This window comes from Triticum dicoccoides, chromosome 3B (genome assembly GCF_002162155.2).
Source record: "Triticum dicoccoides isolate Atlit2015 ecotype Zavitan chromosome 3B, WEW_v2.0, whole genome shotgun sequence".
Lineage (NCBI taxonomy): Eukaryota > Viridiplantae > Streptophyta > Magnoliopsida > Poales > Poaceae > Triticum > Triticum dicoccoides.
Genome location: NC_041385.1, coordinates 777,357,428 through 777,366,419, shown reverse-complemented (window position 1 = coordinate 777,366,419; position 8,992 = coordinate 777,357,428). Strand labels below are relative to the sequence as shown.

General features: G+C 43.8%; 1 protein-coding gene across 1 annotated transcript; it reads left to right on the top strand.

The window, feature by feature from the left end:
- Positions 1–3,627: 3,627 nt before the first annotated feature.
- Positions 3,628–5,276, top strand: LOC119278441. Its single transcript, XM_037559790.1, has 2 exons — positions 3,628–3,740; positions 3,831–5,276. Exon 2 carries the CDS (start codon positions 3,865–3,867, stop codon positions 5,113–5,115), a length of 1,251 nt encoding a protein of 416 aa, XP_037415687.1. The 5' UTR covers positions 3,628–3,740; positions 3,831–3,864; the 3' UTR covers positions 5,116–5,276.
- The last annotated feature ends 3,716 nt before the right edge of the window (positions 5,277–8,992 follow it).

The following is an 8,992-nucleotide window of genomic DNA, read 5'->3' as shown; positions in this document are numbered from 1 at the left end:
TTTATTATGCAAATTTTATGTTTTCTCCTTTTTCACTTTTCCATTTTATAATATAAAAGGTGAAAGACTCAGGTAATACATGTGCATGATTGCTAGGCCAACACACTTAACTAGTGCTATTACCGGTGATTGATTATCTCTCACTCAGTAAGAGCGGGAGATAGGAACTCCTTCTGTGGGTCATCTTTGTATGAGAGCTTCTTAAAGTCACTTTAGGATTTTAAATGACTTCTTTCCGCAAGATTTTTTGTTAAAGCATGACAACATTAATGCTTAATGATGTTCTCATTATCTTATTATTCTATGTGTTACAACTATGACACAAATCTAATTGTACGATCTTCTTTGCACCATGAGATTTTCATATATTCCCAATGTATATTTTTTCTTGATTTAAAAGATGTTAAAAGCATAGATAGTGTTGTCAAATTCACATGTCCAAGCACCAAACGTAGTTTCGACAGTCCGCAAATGTTATTGCATCCTACCTCATCATATGTGAAACATAAAAATACCTAGTAGACATGCCTAGAAAAGGCCAAACTTTTAAATTCGCAAGAAAATATTATTGATTATTTTTATTTATAACAATAATTATGTTTAATTGTATTAAGCAAGTGTTTTTATCTTGACAAGGAAGAACTATTGCTACTGAATGCATGTTTGCAGCATCCATAGCAATACATATTAGTACTCAATTCATTTGATGAAGTGAAGACACTTATCTAGCCTCTATAGTAATCTTGCAATTCAGCATGGATTGGATTTAATAGCTCTTTGCAGTTTAGGACTGACATGCCTGTTTGGTGAACTATCTACCTTGGAAAACAAAAAGAAATGTGCCCCCAATCACGCTGCCTATGTGAACAAATTCTAAAACTTTACATAAGCAACTTATTGTGTCCTGGTCATATATATAACACATAACCCAGAACTTATATTTATGGTACATGTCATATATGTGTCGTTATTGGACTTGTCTCATTTTTATTTTTATTTTGCAAATAATAGAGTTGTCTCATTGATAGGTGATGTCGGCCTAACCCTGACAACAGAACGTTTACGAATAATTCATCAAATTGTCACCCCTATGACTTGGTTCGTCACTCCAAACTATATATAAACCTCTGCCGAAGTTAAGGTCCATTAACAAAATGCCTCCGAAAAGCTAATTGGGTAGCCAATATGTATCACATGTCGCTTGGTGACTAGCCGCCGATTACCTGTGACCCTGCTTCAACCTCCACCTTTGGAAGGCCCTATTCAAATTGCCTACTGTTGGCAAGGCTGTGGTTAGAAATGATGGCCTGAGCATCTTGGATGAGGTAGCCAGAAGCTCGAGGACTTGATAAGGTTTTTTATGTTTTATTCGGGTCCTGTTGCAAAAAGAAAGGAATTAGATGTCCTTTGTGGTCTTTTATTATGGGGTGGTGTGTCAATTCTACTAATATGATGCTACTAGTTAATTATGGGACCTAGGCGTGATCGGGTCCCTTCCCGTTGTTAACTTTCAGCCACTGGTGTAGCCTTTAGTTTTATTCATTCGATTCTCCTTTTTTTTCCTATCCAAATGCATCCCCGTAGCTATGTTGGATTAGGATGAACCCGTGCATTCGTTCTTTGCAAGGTCCACACATGAGTGGGAATAGAGCAGATAAATGGAGGAGTCGGGGAAGGGAGAGCTACAAATGTAAGAGGAAAAATAGAAGAAGGGATCGCCTGGAACTCAGCCGGCTGAGACATAGTTATGTCTCAGTCAGCTGACATCACCTGACGTCGTACCAAATTAAACATGCGTTTTTAATCACTCGCAACCTCTGTGCTCGTTTGCTCTATATGGGCTGTTTATTTTCGGCTGGGCAAAATGTCCATGTCCGAGGGGTGCTTGTTCTTCTCTTGTACTGTCGCCATCCTATCCCCACCCCTAGCCCACCATCTTCTTACTCAACATAGTGTTAATATTTTGTCTCGCATCACATGATTTCCATGTCCGAGAGGTGCTAGTTCTTCCCTGGTGTCGTCGTCGTCCTATCCCATCCCTAGCCCACCATCTTCTTACTCAACATAGTAGGAATATTTTGTCTTGCATCACATGATGTCCATGTCCGAGAGGTGCTAGTTCTTCTCCGGTGTCGTTGCCCTCCTATCCCCACCCCTAGACCACCACCTTCTTACTCGACATTGTAGGAAATTTTTGTCTCGCTTCACGTGACGAGACTAAAAGAATTAAAGGCATCAAGAGAATATATTCCCGTCACCTTGTCCTAGCAAAATCGAAACTGTTTTAGTTAGATTCAACAACATAACTAGTATTTGTAATTGCTAGTTGTTAATTCGATTACAAGAAATAAAATGTTAGCCTTTGTACTTGAATAGTAGAGGAACAAAAAATTCAAATGGACTACATGTGGAACATCGTTCGCAGCCTGTGTTGGAAGACCCAAATATCTTTCACTGAGAGCCTCAGACTCAATTTCCCACCAAGTGTTTCAGCTGGGCCTTAATTTCCTCTGAACAACCCTTGCCAAAGAAATTGGAGGACTTCTGCAAGTTAACTCTCTGCCTCGATGCTTCTTCATACCTCACCAAAATATCCCTGGGCTCTCATGCTATCCTTGGTTCCTTCCTAAAAAACAATACTATTATCGGCGAAAAGTAAGTGTGTTATATAGGGGCCAGTGCCCCCGAAAGACACACCCTTGATTTGGTTATCTACTTGTGCTTTCCTTAACAGGAGAACCCTTCCACAAAAAAGTGAAATAGATAAGGGGAGAGCGGGTCACCCTGTTGATGTCCCCTAGAAGGGAGAAAGCACCTAAAGAAACCCACATTAAGTTTAACGGTAAAACTTGTTGTAGCGACGCATGCCATGATCATGTCAATCCACATAGGCGCAAAACCCATCTTGTACATCATATACTCAAGGAAGACCCACTCCAGCCTATCGTAAGACTTCATCATATCAAGCTTCACCGCACATTAATATTTCTTTTTGTTCCTCTTACGTATAACATGTACACACTCATATGCAACCAACACATTGTCCGTTATGAGCCTTTCTGGGACGAAAGCACTTTGTTCCTCCGAGATGAGCACCAGAAGAATCATCTTCAACCTATTGGGCTGCATCCTGATTGCAATCTTGTAGAAAACATTGCAAAGACTGATCGGTATAAATTGTAACATCAGCTCCGGAGTTTGGGATCATCACAATCACAGTAGCATTGAAAGATGCCGGAGTTGCTGCCCCATTCAAGAAATCACGAACTGCCCCGCAGACCTCATGTTTTACCAGCGAGCAGTGACACTGATAGAACAACGCCGGGAGCCCATCTGACCTGGGATCTCTGGTTGGCCCCATTTCACCATTTGTAACAGCGAGGTTTTAATCTCCTCATCGGCGATAGCCGTCGTGAGCTTGGAGTTCGTCTCGCCGAAAAACCGCTAGTCCGATATTATAAAGCAAGGAATTAGCGCCAGCGATCCATCAGAGGCAAAAAGGCCTTCACCGTGTTTTTTGAAATAAATAAATCAAGTAATGGCATTGGGAATTAAAATGGTAAGTTATGTTTTTCTTTTTCTTTTTTGAAGGAGATTGGGCATGGTTCACAGTCCAGTCCACACTACTCTACCTACTCGGCACCGGCGATCCTTGTTCCCCTTTTCCTCCGTCTCTCCCCTTCTTCGGTTCCTCAATTCTCCAAATTTATCCACTCTGCTTGTGTTCTTCTGCTGATCTGGTAAGCAATCCCTCCTCTACTCGGTCGATTCCGTTGTTTCCATTACGCATTCACGCTGCTCACCGACGAATTTGTACTATCCATGATTAGTTAGGGTTCAGTACAGGAGCTCAAGCGCGCGGCAATGGCGGCCCCCGCTGCTGAAGCCCCGGCGCCCATTGCCGCGCCCGTTCTCCCTCCTGCCAGAAGGAAGGATGCGGATCCGGCTCGTCTCCAAACCTCGCCGCTCCTTCCGGCCGCAGGCTGGTCGGACCTCCCGCCCGATCTCGTCCGCCGCGTCGCTGACTCCCTCCTCGCCGCCAACGACCTCGACTGCTACATGGACTTCCGCGCCGTCTGCTCCGGCTGGCGCGCCGCCACCGACGACCCCAGGAGCGACCCCTTCGACCCCCGCTTTCGCCCGCGCCGGTGGGTCATCCTGGACGACGACGGCGACCTGCTGCTGCTGAACGCCGCCACGGGGCGCTTCCTCCGCAAGAGGATCCCGCTGCTCCGAAGCTACCACGTCCTCGCCGCCACTCCCGGCGGCTTCTTCGTCCTGGCGGACAGGTACCCTTCTCGAGCCGCCTGCGTCTTCAATCCTCTCACCGTCGTCCTGATCCGGTTCGCGGCACCTGTACCCACCAAGAAGGTCGCCGCCGCCACTGTCGTCTTCGGTCGCAGCTCTTGGCCCACGCTCACGCTCAACTTGCTCTGCAACTCTCCTTCCAAAAGTTACTCGGCCACTCCTGACATGGAAAGTTTCCAAGAAAAGGAGGTGCAGTTGCCCATTGATTGTCATATCTCATTGAAGGCAGTCAGAGGCGGTGTCTACGCCGACGGTGGTGGCGCTGCGCAGGGATTCAGGCACGGGGTTTCTGTTATATTCGAGATCTTCGATTTGATACAGTCACTTCATGTCCATCCATCAATGTTTTATGCTGAGGATCTTCCTGTGGCCGGACACGCAAACGACCACACCCGGTTTTTCATCGTGGAATTCGGTGGAGAAGTGCTGATCGTCATCAAGCTGCAGCGATGCGTCAAGGTTTTCAAGATGGACATCGGTAGCATTGTGCCTGTGGAGAGCATCGGCAGCCATGCCATCTTCATCGGTCATCACAGGTGCCTGGCTGTTGACACCGATAAGTTTCCATCTGTTGAGTCCAACTGTGTCTACTATGTTGAGCGCCTGGGTTCGTCTGCGTACATCTGCATGTACAATCTCAAGGACGAGAAAGACGAGAGGATCTCAGCTGGCACTGTAGATTTCGTGAAGCTGCACGAGTTGTTCGTCCTCGCCGCCCACCGCCCTTTCACCATCATCCAACTTCTCTCCAGCTACAGCATCAATGCCCGGGATTCTCAACTGCCGCTACAGCAGGGCGCCAACTAACTTTTGGCTATGAAATGGTTTGCCTTTCTTTCTAGTACCTTGCTAAGAAACAGACTTGACTCTTAGGTTATGTGGAACTACTGTTTGTGGGTTTAATTAGGACCTGATATGAACCCAATGCTCCATCTGTTTTGCCTGATGCTATCTTCTGTCTATTTGCACTTGTTCTTCCATTGTTCACTTAGTAATGCAGTCTGATGCTAGCAAATTTCGGTTCAACTTTTTTTCCATTTCTAAATTCAGCCCTGCAACTGAATCGTTGAATGCATGTGTCTCTCTGTTGTTTCCAGTATAGTTTTGTTAATATTTCAGTATGAATGTAGGCTCAGTTTTTTTCCACCTTTCTGAATCTGGCTCTGCAATTGAACTGTTGAACAGTTATCATACCTGGTTGTTCTCCGTAGGTTTTGTTCCTTGTTGGATTTCTCATATCTCATTGCAGCTTAACATTGATGTTAAGATGTGCTGTTCATATACAAATTTCTGACAACTTGTGGTTGCTTCTTCTAGAGGGATTCTGTAGATTCAGATATTTTACATATTTTCTCTGGGCAGATACTCTATGTTCACATAAATTGTAAGTATCCTGTTCTGAGGATAAAGGCGTTCTGATTGAATCATACTATAAAATAATGTTGGTTCAGTATAGGGATATTGCTTGGTTATGCAGGGGTGGAGTAATATCAAGCTCATATGTACTAAATACTCCTGGATACTAGATGAGAGTACGTAGATTATATTTTTCCTGCTATCCGTTTTTTGCAGTTATATTTAGATTCGAACGGGTATTCAGACATCAGGTTATATATATATATATATATATACGCATTGGCCTAATTGGACCGACTTTAATCATGCAATTTGAATATTGGCAATTTGCTGTTGCAACTTCACTCTTACTCGTGTGAGTCATAGGTTATATATAATTATGTCTAGTGCCATAGTAGATTTTAGATTTAAGCCATCCCGGTGTTTGTGTTGCTTGATATGAATTGATGGCTGGTTTGTGCTTACGCAATAATGCAAGGACAGGAAAAACTTGGCCGCAAAAGAAGATGTAGCAAAAAGACCTTGAAGTTTGGGTGACTTTCTTCAAGGAACACATTAACAACACACAAGAAGCTCAGTATATACTATCTATGTATCAATGTCCTCTTCCAGCATCTTGAGATCCTCCGACACCAGCTCGGTAACTCTGGCTGGCGTTGAGCTCTTGTTTTCAAAGATCATGGCATTCCTTTCCTTCCAAAGGTGCCAGGCCACATACACCGCAGCCGTAATTTGTTGCTTGAGCTGATTGTCAATTGCATCAAGGAAACTGCTGCCACACCTCTTTGGCAAACGGGCAGGAGATCGGTAGGCGGCCAGCATTTTCCAAGCACTGGTCACACAAGCTGCAAGATGTAGTAGGATTTAATTTTGGCCTCGGCTTTGATCTTCCAAACCTTCTTAGAAAATGACTAAAACACTGGATGTCTTTAATTCCCAGCCCCACATATTTCTTTGGAGCACAGATTTGCTTCCAATTAACCAAGCACTTTCCTCCATGGGCTTCCTCTCCTTCATTCCGACTTTCCAACGAAAGATTCTCGCCATTCTGTCCAGTTTCTTGGTGGCCCAAGCATCCATATAGCAAAGGTGGTGAGGTAATAAGCAGCACTAGCTGTCAGCAGAGTAGATTAGCACCAATTTTCCAGGCTTGGTTAAGAATTAGCTATTCCAAGGTTTTTGTTTTCCAGCTGCCTTATCAAAGATTGGCTGCAGATTCACCCTTCTTTGGCTTCCTGAAGCGGAGAAGCAGGCCGGGTAGCATCAGGACTGCTCTGCTCTGTGAGACTACAAAACTAGTTATGTAATCCTCAACAAATGAGGACTCTAGTGTAGCATTTGAACATTGCATAAGCAGTTTTGTAGTCTTTGTTTGTACAACAGTCTGGGGGAGGGGGAGCATCATGGCTTATACTCAAATTATACGTCTTTTGCATTAGATACAAACTACTCCCTCCGTCCGGAAATACTTGTCGGAGGAATGGATGTATCTAGACGTATTTTAGTTCTAGATACATTCATGTTTATGCATTTCTGCGACAAGTATTTCCGGACGGAGGGAGTACAAAACTACAAATGATGCTTTTGTTGGTACCTCTTTTTTTGATGTGGATAATTAGATGAATTTGCCATTCCCACGTGAACTATTTTGTTTATCTTATTTTGCCGGTGGTTTTGTTTTTCAAATTAAGGAGCTCTTGCTAATGATTCCATTGATAGTTAAACTGGCAATTTCTTCAAAATAGATAATTAAACTGATAAAACATTCGCATGACCCAGTGTGACAGAGCTGGCGCCACCAAGCTCAGCCTCACAAATAAAGCTCTGCCATAAACCAAAAGAAACTACTCCGCTGCACATCTTAGATGATGTCCACTCTATTTGTGGTCAATTTTTTTTGTTCTAATTTTTTTTGTTTCTTGTTGCTGCATTATATATTTGTGGGAGCTTAGATGTGACATCTTTAAAAAATATCTAGATGTGAATTAGTCAAACTGAACAAACAAAGTCTTAACATATGACTACGAAACATAAGAAACGTAACCAACCAGAACACAACAGCCTCCTTAAGAAGAACAACTACCCATCATCTTTTTTTTTTTGGGCGGTCACCAAGGCGAGAGCTTTCTCACCTGAATATATTACCATGCAACTAGGTTTACAAGTAATATTACAACATCATCAGTGGAACCGGTAATCTATAGGAGAGATAAGGTTGAGGTCAATGTAATCCTCAGAAGTCAGAAGTGATGGTGGTGTTCTAACCCTGGCGTGGAAACCACACCCCAAAACCGCATTCGTCATGTTAGGGTTAGGCGATCCCGAGGCGATCGGGCCGCCGCCGACATCGAAGCCTGGCCGGGACCTAGTCCCCGCCGGCACTGTTTCCACGTGCGTCTATGAGATGTACTGCAGACTGGTTGCGGCCTCGTCCGCCTCGCGGTTGCTGGGATCCAGTGTGTTAGTTCGACCAGATGAAGGTTTCAAAGGAAGTTCATGTCTCGGAAGCCAGTGGGAGTCCAACTCCGTCTACAATCTGAAACCATCCTCAAAGGATTGGAATGGATGGATCATCATCATTAAACATCAGAGTGAGTACTAGCTGGAGGCATCTGAATGGAGCGAGTAATTACATACATGCTAGAAAGTAGTTTAACACCTACGTACTACAAGTTATCTGAACAGAGCGAGTGAACTCGGTACCGAGTTGTTCAGCAGTCAACTCTCTCGTGACATAAGGGTATCAGAGGGGTAAATAATCAGACTACACACAGACCATACATAGATAAAAAACCACAAATCTAAATGTTTGAGCTACACCTCTGTTTCCGACCGAATCAGATGGACCATCAACGTCCGGAAATACTTCTTTTTCACTTCAAAGAGAAACACATCCCCTAACCCCAGGCCATTGTCACAGATAAGTTCCTCCCACGCGTTGTAATCCAACTCATACTGCCACCACGTCCAAAATCGAACATGGTACACCGTGGCTCTCTTTTGCCTTCTACCTCAAGGTCAATTTTTGTTTTCCAGTAGGAGAGCCATGCCGAAGCAAATTCACGGCAAAAGGTCTGCTAAAAAATGCACAAGTTCACATATTAAGGTGAACGGTTAATCTAAAGAAGACCATTCCAACGCTTCTAACCAATGGTTAATGCCTTCTACGTCAAGGTCAATTTTTGTTTTCCAGTAGGAGAGCCACGCCGAAGCAAATTCACGGCAAAAGGTCTGCTAAAAAATGCACAAGTTCACATATTAAGGTGAACGGTTAATCTAAAGAAGACCATTCCAACGCTTCTAACCAATGGTTAATGCCTTCTACCTC